Below are 23160 nucleotides of genomic sequence, written 5' to 3' on the forward strand. Positions count from 1 at the left end.
CTTTGAACTTTCAAAAGTTTTCAAACATACCCTTGAACTTAAAAAAAAGTTCAAAATACCTTCCCCATTGTATATAAACAAAAACCGTTAATGCCTCGTTTAGAAAATAACTCTAAAATTAAAAAAAAAAGTTTAAAAATACTTCTAGTGTTAGTATGATGATCAATTTGTTTGAAGTTTTAGTAAGTTCGAAAAGAATCTATCTTAAAAGAAATTTTATACATATCCTCATAGATATTCTCATATTTTTCCAATTCTTATGCCAATTTTCTCAACAATCAAAATTTTATGTTCAAACATAAAATTCCCCAAAATCTTACAAAATTCTAAAATCAAGCTCTCCCCTTAAAACATACCAAAACGATAAATAGTCGAATAAAAAAAATATATTTGGCTATTAACACACTTGAGTACTAACAAAACTTTGTTAAAACATTTAGGGGCCATTTGGTCCACCAACTTATTAAAGTTAGTGTAAATAACCTAAATGGTAAACATTATTGAACTTGCACACTTATCGAGTAACTCCGTTTTCCTTCTTTTTATTTTTTATAGTTTTCATATTTACCAAGTAACTTCATCTTACTTTATTAATCTACTTTTCAGAAATATTATTGAATAACTTAATCTTACAATTCTACACTTCAAACACAAACTCACTAACTCGAACATATTAGCCTTCGATTTATTAACTCCACTCAGTGGGCCAAACGCCCTCTTAAGTTCTAAAATTTCTGGGTGTTTCCATCATTCTCTTTCTTCTTGTTATAGTCCATATACCTTACATAACTCAAATGTGCAGTTTTATTTATTTATTGCTATTTTTTTAAATAAGCAAATGTCAAACAACTAATAAAAAGGGGAGTGAGAGAGTATTGAAGAAGAGATGAGAGAAAAAAGAAGGAAAATAAAGAAGACACTATTAATGTGTTTTCTCTTCATATAACAGTAAGAGTATTTTTTTTAAAATTAAAGAGTACTTTTGAATTTTAAAAAAATTCAGAGTATTTTTTAGACAAAACAATAATATTTTCCATCCAAAACTAATTGTAAAGGTATTTTTCAACTCATTTTGAAAGTTTTAAGGGTATTTTGGCACAAAGTAGAAAGTTTATGGATATTTTGAATAACTTAATCTTAAAAATTATAAAAAAAGAAAAATATTTTAGCAAACTGATTAAAAACATCTGATTGCATCAACATTTTCATCAACTTTTACAATTTATACATAAAATATTATCTGAGCTAATCTTTAGATATAATGATTAAGAATAATCGATTATAGTTTAATTAAGTCACAATTAAAGTTTCATCGACTAATTTAAACATTTTTCATCTATTTTTTTGATTTCTCTAATTTTTTCAAAATTTTCCATCGCAATCGATATTTCCATAAAATCTAGCCCTCAACATTTCCATCCGAATCTACGTTTTGAACATTGGTTACATTAGAGATAAATACCATATTTTCAGGTAAATTTTTATAATATAACAATGATGTTAGTGAAAATTATTTGTTAAATTAGATTCAAATTAGGCCTTAAATATGCAAACTTGTTTGATTTGTGTATAAAATGCATAGCTGTATTTTCATTGTAAATCATAACATGAATCACGACAGGTGGTGTACATAGGCGTGGGAAATTGAGAAACGGGATGGATTTGGCATTATTTGAAATGAGAGGACTGTGTACGTCCAACAAGACAGCAGCAGGTGATTATTGTAGCGGGAAGTTAGGTAATGATTCTTTTCTTATTTTGAGTAGAAGCAACAAATTAACCCAATAAAATCATTCCTGTTTCCTACCATAAAATATTATTATTTATTAAAAAAAAACTAACAGAAAAGACGATCCTGTTAAATTATAGGGTTGAAGCAGAGGAGCGTGTCTAGTGCCTGAACCTGAAGCTGCGAAAACTAAAGTCAGACACTATGCGTAGGTGTTGGTGGTGGTCGTACAATGTTGCCTTGGTTTTCTTGTTGGTCGTTATTCTGTCTGACTGTAGTCCCCCGGAGGATCCGATCAAATGCGGATCCGTATCCCCAAATAAACACGCCAATTGCACCATCACAAATGCCTACGCCGCGTTTCCAGACCGAACCATCTGCCGTGCAGCGGAGGTGATATACCCAACAACAGAGGCGGAGGTGATGTTGGCGGTGGCGGCAGCGACGAGAGGTATGAGGAAAATGAAGGTGGGGACTCGGTTCTCTCACAGCATTCCGAAGCTGTCGTGTCCGGAGGGGGAAGATGGGGTGGTGATAAGCACCAAGTACCTGAACCGGACTCTGATGGTGGACGTGGAGGGAATGAGCATAAGCGTGGAGGGGGGAGCCACGGTGAGGCAGATCATAGAGGAGGTCTGCCGCAGCTGGGCTGGCGCTGCCGCATACGCCTTACTGGTGGGGGCTCACCATAGGCGGCCTCCTAAGCACCGGGGCACATGGTAGCTCCTTATGGGGCAAAGGCAGCGCGGTCCACGATTACGTTGTGGCCATTCAAATGGTCACTCCCGGTGGGCCTCAAGATGGCTACGCCAAACTCCGTACCCTTCTTCCCGCTGACCAATACCATCTCAACGCTGCCAAAGTTTCTTTGGGAGTTCTTGGAGTCATCACACAGGTAATCTAATCTACCCCATCTTTCTTTTTATTTCCATTCGTATAATCTAAGCTTCCCTCTTACTTATTTAATTACTATTTACGTTTCATTCAACTCGCATCAAATTACACATTTAATTCAAGCTGAAAACAATTAATTTTCATTAAATAACCGCAATTTATAGGGTTAATTGGATAGAAAGGACTCTTTAAAAAAAAAAAATGGAAAAAAGGGTTGTTTGAGAATTATTTAGGGAAATGGGGTTTTTCTTTTTCTTTTTCTTTTTTTTTTTTGCTCACCTTTTTAGTTTTCTCTCTCTTCTTTTTCATTTATACATTTTTTCCGTTAGCTTTCGTTACCCCTTTCTTTGTTGTCTTTCTTTCATCTCCCTCTCTTTTTAATTTCTTTTTATTAACACTTTGGTTTACTCAAAATTAAATGATTAAAAATATAACATTTTGAACTTGGAGACTAATAAAAATTAAACCCAAGACTATCTAGGGATCAAAAATGTTTCTCATCCAAATAACCTTCTACAATCTCAATACTACAAAAAATGTAGTTTAAGAGGTAGAAGGAAAAAGCAGTATCCAAAAAAATGTTAATTGAAAGAAAATTTTAATATTAAATATTAAGGATTTTATACTTTTTCAATTAAATTATAGTTTAAAAACTAATGGTATCACAAAAATGTATAATTAGTGGATCAATTATTTAAATAATTTCAATTTAATAAAATAATAATTTAAATATTAAGATAATAATCATTTTAGTTTTGATTTTTATTAAATGTGTTTAAGAGTTTTTATTTACAAAACATGGTATACTAATTGCAATTTTGGTTTGAGAATTAAAAGTTTTAGTTTTGTTTCAAGAAATAGTAGCCACTTGTTTGTCAACCTTTCGTTTTTTTTTTAACTCCACTGTTGGAGAATATAAAATTTGACTTTCTAATCTATAGCATATATTCTAAATAAAGAATTAAATATTTTTTAAATTTGTATTTAGTATTTAAATTAAATTTTAGGTACTACTAAAAATGTGATTTTGATTATTATAATATTACATAAAAATGATGAATTAATTATAGTTTTTTTATTTCTTACAAAATTATAGAATTATTAATATTTAAGATTATTTTTTTCAAAAAAAGAAATAAAAGAAAAAAAATGTATTGTGTAAGATTAGATCCCAAGTGGAGTGTGTGATGTCTTAGCCCACTAACCAATATTCGGGGCTGTTTGAGGAGTTGAGATGACATAAGATGTGAAGAGTTTTGATGTCTAAAGAGTTTTGATGTCTGGAGAGTTCTGATCGAGTATGATCGAATATGTTCAAGTATTGAGATGATATATGATACACGGAAGGAAAATAACTGTGAGATACGAAACACATTCCAAAAATGAACTCACAAATAATTAAAATCAGTGAGATAGGATAATGGGTTTCCAAACATTGAGATGATATAGGATATGGGGATATACTATCTCATGTTAAGCCTCCAAATAGCCCCATGAAATTATAAATAGACAACCCACAGTCAAACATCTGTTAACTTTTTTTAATGATAGCACAATTTTCAATGTGAATGCATTTATGCAAGAAACACGTTCTCCTGAAAGACAGAACTAAATCACCCTTATATATTTAGGGGGTGTTTGGCTTTATAAGTTAGTGTTAAATAACTCAATTTCATTAATTTCAATAATGATTAATATTAAAGTTTTACAAATTCCATTAATTTCAATAATGATTAATATTAAAGTTTTACATTTATCCAAGAATTTCATCTTCTTCTCCTTCTCTCTTTGGAATTTATTGAGAAACTTAATTTTCGCAACTCTATCTCCTAAAAAATAGACTTCTTAACCCCAACATATTAACTTTATGCTTCATAACTCAACGCAGTCCTTCAAACACCTCCATAATAATTATATTTCTCAATTGTTTTCTCCTATTTTATGCTAATCAATGAGTAATAATTTCAGAGAAGTTAGATTTTGAAATATACAATTAATAGCGAATTTTCAGAAAGATAAAAATATATGCAAAAACTTGAGATTAAATATTATTTTCCTTAATACAATCATCTTAATTTTTCTTTTTTTCTTTTTTAAAAAAATCAACTACTTATGTTTTCATTGGACACATTACCAAAACATGCTGACCTGAAATTGAGATATAATTTCTGTAATTACTCCCAAACACAATTTTAACCACTTTAATTCAGAATTTACCAACAGATATATAGAAAATAAAAAAAAATATTTATAAATATAACTGTGATATTATATATTCACACATATCAATTTATCAGTGTGTCGGTTAGTGATATACTATATATATTCCATAATAAACAAAAATACGTAAAGAAATCCTAAAATATAGATTACAAAATTTTATCTAATATAAATTACATTTTTGTTTGACAGATTTACAAAATTTTGCAAGCCATTTTAACTCAATTAATGATTTTTTTTTTTTTTTTTTTTAAAAGAAAAGCATGGGTATAGTCTAGGTTTTGGCAGACTAGACGACACCCAATAATAATTTATCATGTGACAACATTTTTAGAGTTGTTTTTAAATAAAGAAAAACTAATCAACTTATTTACAAATATAACAAAATATCATTATCTAGATACCGCGATAGATCACTCATAGATGTCTATAACGGTTTATTGCGATCTATCATTGATAGATAATGACATTTTACTTACTTGAAAATATTTTCAGTTATTTTACCATTTAAAATAATTAATTTTTTTAATTGAATTTGTTTTTATATACTTTTTTAATATGTAAAGAGAATGAGATGCATGAATTAAGTGCATTCTAAATTGTATCTAATCATTGTCCATTTTTTTAAAAATAATTGTCTTTCTTAATTATGTTGTTGCACTTTAGTGACTTGAAATTTATATTATTTTACACTAGTCTTAAACGGGAAGAAAAGTAATGAAAATATCACTGTCAAACAAAAATAATGTACAAAATGTTAAACCCGACCTTTCATAAGTTTTCTTTTTAGAGGGAAAAACTACTTGATGAGACAGAATGATGATCAATTTCTAGAATTTTATTTTTATATAAACACCTTTTATTAGAGTACTTAAATAAGAAATTATTTTTTTTATGTATTGACACAGTAAAATAATAGATTTAAAAGATAAAGAGTAGATAATATACATGGGTCACGCTAATAATGCATGATCATATTAAATTTAAATTAAATCTAACATTCTCTCACTTGATCCATTTGACATTATTTACCGTATCATGATATCAATATAAAAAAATCTAATAAAATTATGAAACGAAAACCAAGATAGAGAAACACAATTCTTTATAATACCATTATCATGGACTAAAATATATCATTATTCTAACTCATGTTGTGAAAATTACGTAGTTCAAAAATCCTGACTTCTAATGTTTTATACAATGTTAGGAAAGTTAAAGAAATGACAATTATTCATTATTTCATTGATACAAAATGTACCATGAAAACGTGTTGTAACTTAGAAATTTTCTAATGAGATATTTGGAGCTCAGAGTGTGAGTAATCGTAAATAAGATAGAAAATTCATCGATGCTTTTCAGCCATAGGCCCACAAACTTATTGGGTGAGGTCCAACTCTTTGGGTTAAACACCTTTGATAAATTTTTTATATTATCTCAATTATAAAAGTGAAAAATTCCATTCAAGATTGAATAAACAAAAACGCTTAGTGTTTATCTAATCGTAGTTTGTGACACATGAGATGTATGTAAATATTAGGTGGAAAAGATATTTAATTGTTTGATGAGTAGTGGAAATAATAATGTTGAGCAATGGAATGATGTGAAATTTAGAAAAATGTGGGAAAGAAGGAAAGATTGGTTAGAATATATATAAGAATTAAAGTAGGGAATTGTGTGTTTGAAGTAGGTGACTCTGAAATTGGAACCTATGTTCAAGCGATCCATCACGTATTTGAAAAGGGATGACAAGGATTTGGGGGATGAAGTGGTGAGTTTTGGGAGAAGTTATGAATTTGGAGACATGATTTGGTATCCAAGCCAACGAAAAGTCGTATATCGCATAGACAGCCGCGTTCCATCCAACACCTCCGGCAATGGCTTCTATGACTTCATCCCATTTCGCCCCACGCCTTCACTAGCCTTGGCACTTGTTCGAGCCTCAGGTCCCTCTTTTTATTTTTTACTATTATTATGATTTTAATTTAATTTTAGCGATCTAATTAATCACCTTTCGAGACCACATACTAATATTTCATCAGAGGAGAAGCAAGAATCAAGGCGTGATGCAGTTGGCAAGTGTATTAGTGCAAACCTATTTACGTCCACTCTTTCACAGTTGGCTTACGGATTAACCAACAATGGTAATGGTATACACGTACATGTTCTCAGCTTTTGGTGGTCGGTCTTACATGTTTTATGAATTATATAAATAGGTATCTCATTTCTGAAATATCCGGTGATCGGGGATAGCAATCGACTTCAGTCCTCCGGGAGTTGCTTACATAGCCTCGACGATTTTAGAATAACGGCATGCCCTTGGGACCCTTTGATAAAAGGAGAGTTCTTCCACCAAACCGCCATTAGCATTGACTTGGGAGTGGTTAAAAGTTTCGTCCAAGACGTCCAGAAACTTGCTGAGTTGGAGCCCATGGCATTCTGTGGCCTTGAGCTCTACAATGGCATCCTCATGCGCTACGTCACGGCCTCCACCGCCTACTTGGGGAAGCAGCAACATGGCGTTGACTTTGACTTCACCTATTACAGAAGCAGAGACCCAATGAGTCCTAGGCTTTTCGAGGACGTGTTTGAGGAGGTTGAGCAAATGGCGGTCTTCAAATATGGAGGCATTCCGCACTGGGGAAAGAACCGGAACGTAGCATTTCATCAAGCATTTCGCAAATACAGAAATAGAGACAGCTTTGTTAAAATTATGAAGGAATTTGATCCCCATGGCCTTTTCTCAAATGAGTGGACAGATCAAATTCTTGGATTGAAAGGAACTGTCAACATATACAAAGATGGATGCGCCTTGGAAGGACTCTGCATATGCTCTCAACACACTCATTGTGCCCCAACTGAGGGCTACTTTTGTACGCCTGGCAGAATTTACAAGGAAGCTAGGGTTTGTTCTTATTTAGGATCATCCTACCGCCCCTAATTAATTATTTATCTTACTTTAGATGGGTAATGATTAGGAATCTCATGCATCCTTTCATACATAATAGAAAAATAAATAAAAATAATTTAATTTTTAATTTTTAAAAATATTATCACAAACAAATCTATATTGGATGTTGTCTTCGGTGTACAATACATGGGTACATCTAAATGTTGCGAATGCCCTAAACTCACAATTCGTAAATATTGTTAAAATATTTTATTTATCAATAAAAGCATTATTGAGTATTTTTCAATAAATTGTTATTGATATTACATTCTTTCATAAAATTCCAATAAACGAATCCATGACTATAATATCAATACTTTAACTTTATGTGGCGACATAAAAGAGATCAAATTTTGGTATATGCCAAAATGATCTATAAGTTTATGTATGGGATTGGGTACCTCATCCTAGTGATACTATTGGATGCGGCTCATTTTGTATACTGTAATGTGATCTCAAAATCATCCATGTGGAGACATGTGAGTGGAGGCATCCTATGCAATGAGTTTGTATTAGACCGGATCTCGAAATTGACACTTTTCTTTATAACAACCATTTACGGCTAAAACTGACTATTTCGAATTCAATGACCTAGGGTAACTCGATCTTAATCCTAAGCTAGCTATGAATTTTTGTTTATTCGAGATTATCCTTCGATCTACATTGGTGAGAGTAGTCTAACAACACTGCTCAAAACTTCACATAATTGGCCCCAATTCTAAGTTTCACTTCTCAAATCCAAGTTGGAGAATAGTAGAGAAGCACTTTATGGTGGTCCACTGAAGTTTTGGAGTTCAAATTCACAAAGAGGAGCAAGCATCAAAGGTAATTGTATTCTTAAACCTACTTTAGCAGAAAACTATTTTGTATGCTTTTACAATTCAAAATAAATGTAATTAGAGTGCTTATTGATCATGATTTCTTCCGCTATATGTTAGTTTACTCTATCACTAAAAAATTAGCATGTGTCCAAGTTGAAATTGAAAAGATAAGTTGACAAATCCCGATGTGCCACGTGTTTTTGTCGTGAAACTTGGATCAAATAAAATAATTTGGACAAATTTGACATTAATATTTGAGCTCAAGTCAATTCGACAAAAAATAGTCTTAATTTGACTCATAAACCAACAAAGTCTAAAATTTAATTAGTTGGGCTCAAGAGTCAAATCCATGACAAATCAAGCTAAACCCGAAATAACTCTATAAATAGAGAAGTCCTCATTCAAGTTTAAAAGTTTAAGACCTCAGAGAGTATAAAAAAAATTCTCTTGATTTTTGAAGTTGAATCACACTAAAAAACAAAAACTCTTTTTCGAAACAAAAATTATTATTCCAAAGATTTCAAAAATATTCAAAGGAAAGACTAGAATAGAGATTAAACTACATCGGCACAAATCAACATCAACATAAGTTCAACTCCATCGAACACATTTTTCTAAAAACTTTGTACAAACAATATTTTAGGATAAAAGTCCTCGAGCACTCGAGTTCAATAGTAAAAAGAGAATAGGGAATCATTGTGATGCAATATAATATTGATAGGAACTTAGGGGTAAAAAAAATCAACTTTTAAACATTGAAAAGAAAAAATAAATTGACTAATGAATCCATCGATTGGTAAATGTCAAAGTTGATTGGTGAACGGAAGTTCGGTGGCTGATGGAGAGAAAAGACTTAAGCTTAGAGCCGAGTGGCAGATAGAATGATAGGATGTCCATAGGAGGATATACAATTTTCCAAAATTTCTATGTTGTTGAATGGATTGGTTGAAGATGTGTGTGTACACACTACTTTAATTGTTGTTGTATTATATAATATTTGCACAATCAGATGATTTATTGATGACCATATTTATATTGATTAGGTATTGAAATAATATCACACATCATGTTTCAAAAGATAGTCGTGAACTTTAACCTTCAATTTTTTTCATATGATCGAAAAGAAGCAAAAAAAAAAAAAAAGTGTCTACCATGTGTTAATTAATGATTTTTCTCGAGTTTAAATGCATAACGTCGCTTTAATTGAAACATTTTCAGGCTAATTATTCTAGCAATTCAACGAATTTTGGTTATACAAGATTGATCACATTTATATAATCCACCCATTCATCCATTCATATAGAGTTTAGGAGCTGTTTGAGGGCCCAACATGAGATAATATATTTTCACATCCTATATCATCTTATTGTTTGGAGGCCCATTATTCTAATTTTAATTGTTTGTGGACCCATTTTTCGGAACGTATTTGTATATCACTATCATTTTTCTTCCATGTATCGTATATCATCTCCGTACTTGAACATACTCGATCAGAACTCTCCAGACATCAGAACTCCTCACATCCTATATCAGCACCCCAAACAGTCCTTTAAATTGAACTTTTATATCTCAATCTAATCTCTCTATATATATATAATTTATTGACTGAAAATCAAACGTTACATGGTCCAACCATAGCCCATAGGGAGGTCAATTCAAAGATGGTTTTGTTTAATATTATGTAAGCTAATCAACTAACCCCTTCACTTTTTGTTCCCACAATTTTGAAATAAGGAAAAAAGAAAGTGGAATAATGTTCAACCTAATCCTTTTTGCATATTATCCATGTGTTAGGTGGCAGGCATGAAAAAAGGTTCAATAAAGAATATGAAGCACCTTCTAGTATTCTCTACTCAACATTGTTATCTCCTAATTAGTCCCAAGTAAATAGTGTTGGCTGCTTTTAATTATATCAATGAAAGTATAGGAAGGCAAAATTGACCCGGCGGCGGTGTGATGAATAAAGCCAAAAGGGGATGCAAGTTTGGTCTGAGGGTAGTCATTAGCAGCCCAATTTTGGGTCTGATTTGTACAAGCGTCGTCGATGTTATAATGTCTTGAAGTGATCTAATACATTAGGTAGAGTAGGAAAAATTCCAACTAAGAACACCCCACGTCAAATGATGACACTCTTCTAATACCCCCTGTTTTTTAGAAACTAGAAGGAGAAACAGACTTTATTGACGAATGAGCTGGAAGTAGAATAAGGCGTAAGTGGGTGGACGGCTCCTTTTTCTTAATTAAACCCAAACTTTCTATAAAACCATTTAATTACAGGCACAATTGCTGGGGTGTATCATATCGCATCCTTTTCTTCTCTCTCTTTGTGTTAAGGCGTACCAACTGAAGAATACAAAACAGAGAGCTTGTAAGTCTCTTCCCGAATTTTCTATCATAACTTTTAGGGTCTTCAATTTAATTGTATGTAAAGCAGAGTTGAGTGATGAATACAATTCAGGATTAAAAGATTTATTTTGTGTGTTGCAGTAAGATCAAGAAGTAGGTTGCAGAAATGGCGATGAAAGCAGCTGCTGTTTTTGTTGTTTTGGTAGCGGTGCGGGCGGTTTATGGAGCAGATATCATCGTTGGTGGCAACTCTGGGTGGAGTCAGGGGGTGAACTACGAAACCTGGGCTGCAGGACAGAATTTTAGTGTTGGCGACACATTAAGTACGGTTTTTAGCTTTTACAATACCAAACTAGGAATATCAGCTTTTACTTACAATATGAAATGAAAGAATATGTTCTAAGTTTTTTTGGTACAAAAAATGGGATGCAGTGTTCAATTATGCTGGGAGTCACTCAGTGGCGGAGGTGAATGAGGAAAGCTACAAGGCATGCTCCTCCAGCTCGGTAATCAGATCCCACACAGGCGGAAGCACCTCCATTCCTCTGTCAAAGGCAGGGCCAAGGTACTTCATCTGCCCCACTCCCGGCCACTGTGCCTCCGGCATGAAGCTTCAGGTCAATGTTCTGGCGGCCAATTCCACCCCAAACCCAACCCCAACTCCATCGACCACCGGCACTCAGCCGCCTCCGTCTCCAAGCGCAGCCGCCCCTTCTGCTTTCTTCACTCTCAACCACTTGATCTTCGGAGCTTCCGTTGCCACCCTGTTTGTGCTATGAGTGTGAAGCGGCCTGGGAAGATGCAGTGCTTTAATTTACATTCTATTGTTATTATTGATTGAATGAATAATTTGCTTTTCATTTTATTTTCCTTTGCTATTTCCTTGGCTTCCTCTTATTCAGCCGCACATGTATTTCGGTGAGTTCTCTTATATTGAAATTGAATTATTAAGAACCCCTTTTCTTTACGGTATCCCTTCTCATTAATCATTCATACAAACTGATCAATCAAATCATTTCCAGTGTTTCAGAACTCATCTTTTGCCTCGTTTAGATCATGTATAACACACTTCACCAATAACATTAAATTTCTTCTCCAAACCAACTCTTTTATTTCTTTTGCCTCAAAACAGGTGTTAACTCCTTTTCGTCAGCTACCAAAATATTTTACTTCCAACTCCAAATATATTAACAATGTACAGTAACTACTCATATAAGATCATTGTCTATTCAAAAGAGCTAGGTTATTATAGTCCTAAGTTATTATAGTTTGATTATAATAGTTTGTGCTTTGGATGTAAATTATTTTAGTTCAAGTCATGATAGTGATAGAAGATAATAATATATAATCTAAATTAATAGACCAAAATTCAGATAATATAAATTATCCAACAGATGCAACTCAAATTCGAGTTCTAAATTATGTGGAATAAACAATTTATAACTCGATAGCTTAAAAGAATAGATCAACCAACCTAAGCTTTTAACAAGAACGATAATAAATCAAGTTTAAAGGAAGAGAGATCCGGTTTATACTGGTTCACCCAGTGTGGGCTACGTTCAATTATTTGCTACCGATGTAGGTTCCACTAAAATAGTTAAGGAGAAGAGTACAAGAGTTTACAATGCTCAAGAATGATGTCTCTCACTTATCTCTCAAAAGAACTGCGCACAAATCACTCTTACAAAGCTCACAAAACTCTCAAAAGAGGAAGAAAAATGCTCACTGTAAGACAACGCAAAGAAATCAATTCAACGATATATATATATATATATATATATATATATATATACATATATATTGTTTTGTTTAAGAAACTTTCGGCACACTGCTTGTTTTAAAAAACCACTACTGATTTGCATTTTATAAAAAAATTTCCACTGCCCCATATTCATTCTCCATCATTACTCACCTCCATGTTAGCCAATGAGAGACTTGCTAAAGAGTTAAGCATAAAACAAAGAAAATAGGCCTTGGTTGGGCTTAATTTTTTCTTAACAATTTCCCACTCGGAGACCAAACAAGTATCATGTCTCCCCTACAACGATAGCGACTCCTCTCTCTATTCATGAAGAAGTCCAATTGAAGTTGCGCACAACTTCAGTTTATCGACAGGAACAGATTTGTAAACATATCTGTTGGATTCTGACTTCTTGGAATCTTTTCAACACTAGTGTTTCGTCTTCCAAAACTGATTGAATAAAATGATACTTCACCTGTATGTGTTTCATTCTCGAATGAAACACTAAATTCTTTGCTAAATGAATAGCACTCTGACTATCACAATGCAATGTCCCTGTCCCTAGTTTCAAGCCAAGCTCTTCTAGAAACGCCTGAAGCCATATCATTTCCTTACTTGCCTCAGTGATTGCAACATACTCAGCTTCTGTAGTAGAAAGAGCTACTATCTTTTGCAGTCTAGAAATCCAACTAATAGAAATATTATCTAAAGTAAAAACATACCCAGTAGTACTTTTTCTACCATCTGTATCACTTGCCATATCTGCATCAACATAGCCTTGCAATTTAAAATTTGACTTCTTAAAATTCAGAGCATAATCAAATCAGTTGTTCCTCTTAGGTATATGAAAATCCACTTTACAGATTCCCAGTGCTGCTTCCCTGAATTGCTCATGTATCTGCTAACAACTCCCACTACATGTGCAATGTCTGATCTTGTGCAAACCATGGCATATATCAGGCTGCCTATAGCTGAAGCATATGGAACTCTAGCCATGTGATCTCTTTCTTGCTTAGTAGTGGGTGAGTGCTCCTTATATAATTTAAAATGACAAGCTAAAGGAGTATTCACAGGTTTTGTATTTTCCATGTGAAATCGATTCAATAGCTTTTTCACATATTCTTCTTGTGACAGTGTCAACATACCATCTTTTCTCTCCATCTTCATTCCCAAGATTTGTTTGGTAGCTCCCAAAAATTTAATATCAAATTCTTTAGACAACTCAACTTTTATCTTCAGAATTTCTTGTTTGTCTGCACTTGCTATCAACATGTCATCAACATATAGCAGTAAAATAATGTAAGAGTTATCCTGAGATCTTCAGTAGCAGTAATGATCTGCCTGACACCTCTGAAACCCATTGTTGCTCATAAAGCTATCAAACTCCTTATACCACTTTCTGGGAGCCTGTTTGAGACCATACAGACTTTTCTGAAGTTAATGAATACCTGTGGCTGTACTATGTAAATTTCTTCCTCCAAAAATCACCATGAGGAAATATTGTCTTTACATCTATCTATTCCATGAACAGATTCTCTTCTACCACTATCGATAATATAGTTCTAATAGTAGTTAGTTTAACTACAGAAGAAAATATCTCATTAAATTCAATACCCTTTCTGTTGAAATCCTTTGATTACAAGCCTTACTTTGTATCTTTTGCTACCATCGGGTTCTTGCTTCATTCTATAAACCCATTTATTCTGCAAAGCTTTCTTTCCTCTTGGTAACTCAGTTAATTTCCATGTATTATTCATCATAAGAGAATCCATTTCGTCTTTCATGGCCAACTCCCACTTGACAGAATCTTCCAGTTGAACAACTTCATCATAGCATTCAGGTTCACCTCTGTTAGTCAATAATATATAATTTAAAGAAGGAGAATACCTGTGTGGTGGTCTAATAGTTCTGTTAGACCTCCTAACTGAAGGATCTCTTACTGAAGAGTTCCATGAGCACGTTTGGATCGCTCCGATCTCACAGTGATCGAAATACAACAATATACATTCAATGCACAGTTATGCAAACAAAACTTAATTAATGGCATGCTAAGAATAAGATATAACAAGGGAAAGAGTTCCATACCAATTGAAGACAATCTTCAATCTTTGGAACTCAACGCAGCGGAACCCTCCAAGCGATCTACCAATGCCCAGTAGCTGTGTCAACAATAGCAGCACGAACAACCGCACGAACACGAACGACGGGGGGACGACACCACCAGAAAAGAGCTCGAGTATTCTCGGAGTGAAAACCCAAAGCGTGATCTTTGGTGAATTTGGTAGAAGAAGGAGGAAACACGGATCGTGTAGGCGATAAGCAAGTGGGAGGGAAAATGACACTATCGCATAGCAAAATGCTTATCGTTTAGGAGAAGCTACACGATCGTGTAGGTTTTACTGAATGATCGTTTAGGAAATGGTATACGGTTGATAAGTAAAATCGGCACAATATACGATCGTTTAGAGAAGCTATGAGATCGTGTAGGAACTAGTGTGTGATCGTTAAGGCACGAGGTGGACGATCATTAAGGCAGAGAGGAGCTATCGTATAATCTCTCGATTCTTTTAAGCGATCGTTCACTTATCACCAACGTGCGCTCTCTTGATTTCTTTTGGACAATTTGACGAACGATTGATTCAAAAATGAAACAATTTCATTTTTATTTCATCGGTTACAATAACCGATGCTGCCCCACTAATCCACGTCCAAACGTGATTTTTGGCTTAATTATCATATAATTAACCAATTAATTAATAATAAATATAATCATATTATATTTTTATCCTATGGTTTGATATCACATATCTACTATAGTATTTTCTCCTCTACTTGATATAAATCATATTTATATCCAATTTCCTCCAAAATAATGTATCTCATACATTTAGTTAATTATATCATATATAATTAATCAATCCAATTATATCATATATAATGGAATTTCCTCTTGTCAATTTGAACATTTCAAATTAACCTAAACACTGGTTCTTGACTTTATCCAAGCTACCCAGGGGACCTAATGAACCTGTGGCTCAAAGCTCCAACGGTCCGTGGATAGCTAATTAAACTCTTTAGCCACGAGATCCACCATCCGTTAACTTTCAGGTATTCCACTAAAGACCAACAGCTGAACTCTTCTTACCACAGATATATTTCTGTGTCCATCGGATATAACCAATCATGAGTACGATGACCCTTCACATATGCTCGTAAGTACAGCTGGGCCAAATTACCATTTTGCTTCTGTAGTTACATCTCACTCTTTAAGTACCACTGATTCTTCTAATGAACAATACAACATAGTCCAACTATGTGTGAACCCTCTCGGGCCAAGAAAAGGTGTATGGCGCCACATTGTTCAAGCCCCGGAATCAGCCCTTAAGGGAGCTATCTATTTACTTACCCCTACCTCAGGGAAGGAGTGAATTCTATCTTGTGTAGCTGAGTTCCCAGCTCCCAAATCAGACGAATCCCTAAAATGGTAGGTTTGAATCGGCGACGTGGCCACTCGTACCCATATAAATCAAAGGATCACCCTCAATGGTAGGAGTTCCCAACTCACTCAGGACTGAGGTCATGTTACCTATGGTCATCCTAGTGAAGTGAAGTCTCTTTCATGAACAATGTTATATAACGAGACATTAACACTTCGTGGTCAGGTCTTATACAAACTCTTTATATAGGACGTGCCCGCTCGCATGTCCCCAACACGAATGATCAGGATCAAACCATCTGTGACAAGTCACAACACTTGTGACCATTCTACAAAGCGGGTCGCGTCTGTAACATTACCAAGATAAGGTTTCCCTCCTATATCCATATACTACAGACCATTTTGAATATCACTCAAGACATGATCCACTTTTATGTCATCACATACATGCTTGAGTCACATACAGATAACCAGGATTTTTATGTTTATTGATTTGTGGTAAAGAAAATAAAAAAAGTAACTGAGCAAAATAAAATATGTGAAGTAAATATCATTTATTAACAACACAAGCATTCGTACAAGCTGTTAACAAACTACAGGACACGAGACTTTAAGGCATCAACCCCAACACTAATTACTATAGATGGTGTTCTCTGAGCTTCATCAGGCTCAACAACTGGTCTATTAGGTATCGCAACTGGTTCCTTAAGTTCTGGAACTAGTTCTTCAGACTCTTGTACCGGTTCTTCAGGAGTAACTGTACTCTGATCTTCACTTTTTGTTGATCTGGTCTCAATCCCAGGAAGACTTATATATTAAGTCTTCTCTTCTTTACTGTTTTTTATATCAGAATCAATTGTTTTTCTGTATTTGCACAAAACTTCCTCATTAAAGATCACGTTCCTGCTTCTAAGTATCTTCCTGTTTTGGTCATCCCAAAAACTTATACCCCATATTAGCACGACCATATCCAATTAAGTAATATTTCTTGGATTTGGCATCTAACTTACTCCTGTCTGCAGCATTAATGTGAATGCAAGATAGACAACCAAAAACCTTTAGATGAGAAAGGTTTACCTGTTTACCGCTCCAGACTTCTTCAGGCAATTTCAAGTCTAGAGATATGGTCGGACTTCTATTGATTAGATAGGTTGTCGTGTTGATTGTCTCTTCCCAGAATGTCTTAGGCAATCCTGTATGTAATCTCATGCTTTTGGCATGTTCATTTAGTGCCATGTTCATTCTTTTAGCCACACCATTCTGCTATGGTGTCCTTGGAATGGTCTTTACCATCACAATTCTATTATTTGTACAGTACTTTTTAAATTCTCCATCAACATATTCACCACCGTTGTCTGACTTTAAGTTTTTAACTTTCAAACTTGTCTCATTCTTAACCATAACCTTCCAAGTTTTGAAAACATAGAAAACTTCAAATTTATATTTGAGAAAATAAGTCCATACCTTCCTGCTTGAGTCATCAATGAAGGTCACATAATATTTGGAACCGCTAAGAGAAGATACTTCAGAAGGCCCCCATACATCTGTGTGAACTAACTCAAACTTTGTTTGTTTTCACGTTGCTCCAGTCTTTTAGAAACTAACACGTTCTGCTTCCCAAATACACAACTTTCACATAACTTGTGTTCAACTGCTTTTAGTCCCAGTAACTTTCCTTCAGAGTGAAGAATTTTCATACCTTTTTCACTCATATGTCCCAGTCTGTTGTGCCACAAATTAGTCTGACTCGAACTATCAACAACGGCCACCATATTTTTGTCACTGTTGTTGACGTAAAGAGTTCCTAACTTGTTTCCTCGAGCGATTACTATAGCACCTTTGGTAACCTTCCAGTTTCCTTTGCCAAAGAACACGTCGCATCCTTCATTGTCTAATTGTCCTATAGAAATCAGGTTTTTCATCATATTTCGAACATGGCGTACATTGCAAATTTTCCAAATTGAACTATTTGCCAATTTTATATTCACGTCACTAATCCCAATGACGTTCAAAGGTTCTCCATCAACAAGATATACTTTTCCATGATTTCCTGCAACATAATTTTCCAAAATGTCACGTTGACCAGTAGTATGAAATGATGCACCTGATTCCAGCATCCATGTATCGTGAGTGCTTTCAACTGCCAAAGTCAGAGCATCTTGAATTTCATCGGTAGCAATATTTGCACCAGCTTCATTTTCCTCACTCCGGTTTGATCTTTGCAGTTCTTTTCAAGTGTCCAGTCTTACCACAGTTCCAACATTCAAACCTGTTGTTTATGGACTTGCCTCTCTTGTTTTCGATTTCCCTCTGTTTCCACGACTTTTGCTATTACTCCTTCCTCCATCCACATTCAATGTTGAACTAGAAGTAGAAGTAATACTTGTGTCCTTTCTGTGAATCTCTTTTGCGAGCACAAAATCTCTAACCTGTGAAAACTGCAATTTCTCTTTATCACATGAATTAGAAAGTGTGGCTTTCATGGTTTCCCAACTATCAGAATGATCTCAACAACAATATTGCATTTACTTCGTCAGAAAATTCTAATTCAACATCAGCCAATTTATTTATCAACAAATCAAATTCATTTAAATGAGCAGTGACAGATGTACCTTTCGCTATTTTCAAATTAAAGAATTTGGTTGTGAGATACACCTTGTTGTTTACTGAAGGCTTTTTATACATGTTAGATAGAGTCGCCATCAGTCTGGTTGTGGTTGTCTCCTTCGCTACACTGCTTTGCACATTTTTTGTCAAAGTCAGGCGAACAGTCCCCAACACCTTTCTGTCCAATTTCTTCCATTCAACTTCTCCCATGCCATCAAATTTTCCTTCTAATGGAAAATCCAATACTTTGAAATGCAAGTAATATAATATCTGACACTTCCAGAAAGAAAAATCTGATCCATTGAAAATAACCAATCTTTCATCTCTTTCCGACATCATTCTACAATTCAATCAGCTCTGATACCACTTGATAAAGGATAATAATATATCAATCTAAATTAATCAACTAAAATTTAGATAATATAAATTATCCAACAAACCCAGATCAAATTCGAGTTCCAAATTATGCAGAATAAACAATTTGTAACTCAATGGCTTAAAAGAATAGATAAACCAGCTTAAGCTTTTAAGTAACAAGAACGATAATAAATCAAGTTTAAAGGAAGAGAGATAACACCTGGTTTATACTGGTTCACCCAGTGTGGGCTACGTTCAATTCTCTGCTACCGATGCAGGTTCCATTAAAATAGTCAAGGAGAAGAGTACAAGAGTTTACAATGCTCAAGAATTATTTCTCTCACTTTTCTCTCAAAAGAACTGCTCACAAATCACTCTTACAAAGCTCACAAAACTCTCAAAAGAGGAAGAAAAATGCTCACTGTGAGACAACACAAAGAAATCAATTCGACGACATATATATATATGTGTGTGTTCGCTTAAGAAACTCTCGACACACTGCTTGTAAAAAACCACTACTAATTTGCATTTTATAAAAGAATTTCCACCGCCCCAAATTCATTCTTCATCATTACTCAACTCCATTTTGGTCAATGAGAGACTTGCTTAAGAGTTAAGCATAAAACAAAGAAAATAGGCATTGGTTAGGCTTCATTTTTTTCTTAACAGGTAGTATGTGTTTGGGGTGTAAATTATTTTAGTTTGAGAAAGAAATAGTAAATACTGTAACAAAGAATAAAAAAAATGATGAATGTATTCACTCTAGCAAGAAGTAGTAATTATAATCTTAGAATATTCCTTACCCAAACACCTCATGGTGGTTAAACAAATCAAACACTTCATTCGAAAATTTATTCAAAAGGTCCCAATTTTGTAAATCTATATCTACATGGGCAATAAGGGGAGAATTTTCATTTTCCTTTTTTGCCATTTTAAATTTTTGAAGAAGTCTTAATTTTCCCTCTTTCAATATAATTTATTTTGACACCACATTGTAGCATACAATATCGCACCTTTCGAATTTTTACAAAATTGCCTCACTCATACAGACACATTCCTTCACATTATAATTACCAAATTTTCAAATAATAAATACAAAAATTTCTACTTTTCTTTGATCTCATCTTTTTCATTTTTCAGAATTTTATGGAAAGAATTTTAAAATGAAGTTTTTTATCTCCATTTCAGGATGGTCTTGATCCTCCTATATCTGTTGTATCGGTTGCTTTTTCTGTAACATCCCGCACCTTTTTTCTTATTATTATTTATTAATGATGTAATTTTTCTTTTTCAGTAATTGTCCTTAGTTAAAGAGCATGTTTGGAATTTTTGAATTTAAAGTTTAAGCGTGAGGATTTAAGTGTTGGCATGGAAAATATTCAAATCATTCAATTTTTTAAACTCAATTTCGAAATTTATGGCAAGAATTTATTTCCTTTGGAAAATGAAAGAAATTAAATGGTATAAAGTGGATTAAGAAAAGGATTTAATTAGAGTTATACTATTTTCCTTTTATTATTATTATTATTAGTTTTTTTTTTAAAAAAAAAATCAAAAGAAGCACCCACCCCCCATCTGTTTCACGCAATCTCTCTCGCTCGAACGCCCCCCACCCTCACTGCCTTATCCGACCGCCGCACCTTCATCGCCACTCACAGCCGTCCGACTATGTCTCTTATACACATCTAGATGTGTATAAGAGACAGCTCTAGATCCGGTAGGTAAACCCTCCCCACCAAATCTGGCAGACGCGTCGTCGCCCACCGCTCGAGCCAGACCTGCCGCCGACAACCACGCCTCCCTTACTACTTCCCTTCATCGCCCATCGTGTCGATCTCACCTAGCCGATCTAAATAGCCGCTACCACTACAGCCCCTAACCGCCGCACTCCACCACTGTCTACCAGTAGCTTGAGCCGCTACCGCCTCCAGTCGGGTTCTCCACCGTCCATCGCCGTGCTGCCTATTTTCTGCTGCGTGGGTCTTCGTCGGACGCTTAGTTTTTGGTAAGATCTATTTTGTGGTTGAGTTTCTTGAAAGATTTTGGATGCCCACTAAGTTGGATTAAAGGTTAAATTAGTCACATTATTTTGATTTTAGATTTGAGCTTGGGAAACTACAGCCGCGACTGTCCAGCAGATTCAAGATCGTTCGACAAGAGTTTTGGTAAGAGTTATAGTCCTTATTGTTGGCTTGTGGGCACGCTTTGATTATTGAATTAAGTTGACTTAACCCTTGTATCTTTAAAGTTCCAAGTTGTCGTCTATTGGGGGTTAAAATCTGTTGGAAGGAGATTTTGGAGTGGTTGTTAATCACGTTCCTTGGGTAAGCTTTTGGTGTGGTTTTGACTCTGAGATGTCGCAATTATTTTTTGGACTGAACCTTAATGGTTGTATTCGTATGTTAGGGTCGTTTCTTCAAACTGCGGTCATCGCTTGGTTGTCTGAGTTTATTTGTGGATTTTCGATTCAGGTAAGTAATCTTACCACTGGAACTGCCCACGGGCCAGGCTTTAGTTGTATGTTAGCATGATGAGTGTAGGTTATGGTAAATGTTAGCATGTTGATTGATAGTATGACCTGAATCAAAGTATATTCTAGCACGAATTCTGATTTGTTTACCATACAACTAGGTACTTGATTGTTAGTATGAGGTGGTATGTGTTTCCATATGTTGGTATCTGATCTGCTGATGTTGAGACATACTTGTATGTTGTGGAACTATGATGTTAAGGTATATATGAATGTTGTAGAATATGTTGTTGAGGACTATGTGTATGTGGTAGAGCCATGGTATCGAGGACTACATGTATGTCATAGATTCGTACGGTGTTGATTTTTGAATATTGAGACTGTGTGAATGTCCTCACTGATTATTTAGATGCTCATCAGTTTGTGTTTCCTTTGGGATTCACCAGTTTTGTGTTTCTTTCGGTATTCACCAGTTTTTGTTTCCTTCGGGATTCACCAGTTTTATGTTTCCTTCGGGATTCACCAGTTTGTGTTTCCTTCGGGATCCACCAGTTTTGTGTTTCATTCGGGATTCACCAGTTTTGTGTTTCCTTCGGGATTCACCAGTTTGTGTTTCCTACGGAATTCACCAGAGGTAGTGGGCATACTTAACTACAGTAGGATAGGACTCAGTATATGTGTCATAAGTGGGTATCTAGAGGACATAGAAGCCTGACCCCAGTGGTGGGGTTACTTACTGAGTATTTCATGCTCATTCTTTCTTATGTTGATGTTTCAGGTAAGGGTAACGATGCACCGGCGATGGCACAGCGAAATTCATGATCGTGCCATTGAGACTAGTTTTTACACTTCCGCATCATGAAATTTAGAGTCCTTATTTTTTTCACTTAATGTTTAGTTTTACTGTTTGAAACTTATTATGAAGGATTGTTTTTTTTATACTTTTAATAGTCTTTATGAATCATGGGTACCATATTATCGTTTTAACAATTGCATTTAATAAATGGATTTTGAACTTCTCTTGTCTATTTAGCATTTATTTCAACATAACGGAGTGTCGTTTTAAGTCCATGCATGCATGTATTTTAGTAACGACCTAACTTAAGTCCTAGAGGGTCGGGTCGTTACAGATGGTATCAGAGCCTATATTTTGGGTTCTGTAGGCTGACTTACTACGTAAGTTTAGATAGTCCCTGTGGCCAGTAACAGATTCCTTGTCATCGCCAGGTACGTTCTATTAATGAAAGTTTCAATGCATATATGAGAATAGTGATGTTGTATTTTAAATGCATGATGCCTGAGAAAGGCCCAAAAATAGTTAGTTAACGTACGAATTTATGACAGGACATGGCACCTAAACGTAGAACAAAGAAAACAGTTAGAGAAGAAATGCAAGCAGAGAGAGAAGGGAGTAGTCAAACTGCTCCGACAGCGCCAATTCCGCCTATGACCCAAGTGGATGAAAAGGCAATGGAAGCCCAAATTAGTGAAGTTGTTGCAACCGCTCTGATAGGGAAGCTGCAGGAACTGATCTGTAGTACGATGGTAGGACAGGCTACCCAGACTCAGGCTTAGGAGGAACCGATGCC

General features: G+C 34.7%; 2 protein-coding genes across 2 annotated transcripts; both read left to right on the top strand.

Moving 5' to 3' along the window:
* Window positions 1-1788: 1788 nt before the first annotated feature.
* LOC120073810 (probable L-gulonolactone oxidase 6) lies at window positions 1789-7886 on the top strand. Its single transcript, XM_039026669.1, is given in 5 exon segments — window positions 1789-2365; window positions 2367-2624; window positions 6534-6789; window positions 6886-6987; window positions 7060-7886. Coding segments are annotated over 5 exon segments (1773 nt in total). The 5' UTR covers window positions 1789-1933; the 3' UTR covers window positions 7785-7886.
* Window positions 7887-10774: 2888 nt separating this feature from the next.
* LOC120088113 (mavicyanin-like) lies at window positions 10775-11932 on the top strand. Its single transcript, XM_039045189.1, has 3 exons — window positions 10775-10982; window positions 11102-11283; window positions 11393-11932. The coding sequence occupies exons 2-3, from the start codon at window positions 11127-11129 to the stop codon at window positions 11737-11739; spliced, it is 504 nt and encodes a 167-aa protein (XP_038901117.1). The 5' UTR covers window positions 10775-10982; window positions 11102-11126; the 3' UTR covers window positions 11740-11932.
* Window positions 11933-23160: the final 11228 nt, after the last annotated feature.

This window comes from Benincasa hispida, chromosome 1 (assembly GCF_009727055.1).
Source record: "Benincasa hispida cultivar B227 chromosome 1, ASM972705v1, whole genome shotgun sequence".
NCBI lineage: Eukaryota > Viridiplantae > Streptophyta > Magnoliopsida > Cucurbitales > Cucurbitaceae > Benincasa > Benincasa hispida.

Bases quoted from the DNA above. Each gene is read 5' to 3' on its own strand.
- LOC120088113 (XM_039045189.1), top strand. From the start codon at position 11,127: ATGGCGATGAAAGCAGCTGCTGTTTTTGTTGTTTTGGTAGCGGTGCGG. The intron at 11,284-11,392 runs GTACGGTTTTTA...AATGGGATGCAG, and splicing joins TAGTGTTGGCGACACATTAA to TGTTCAATTATGCTGGGAGT.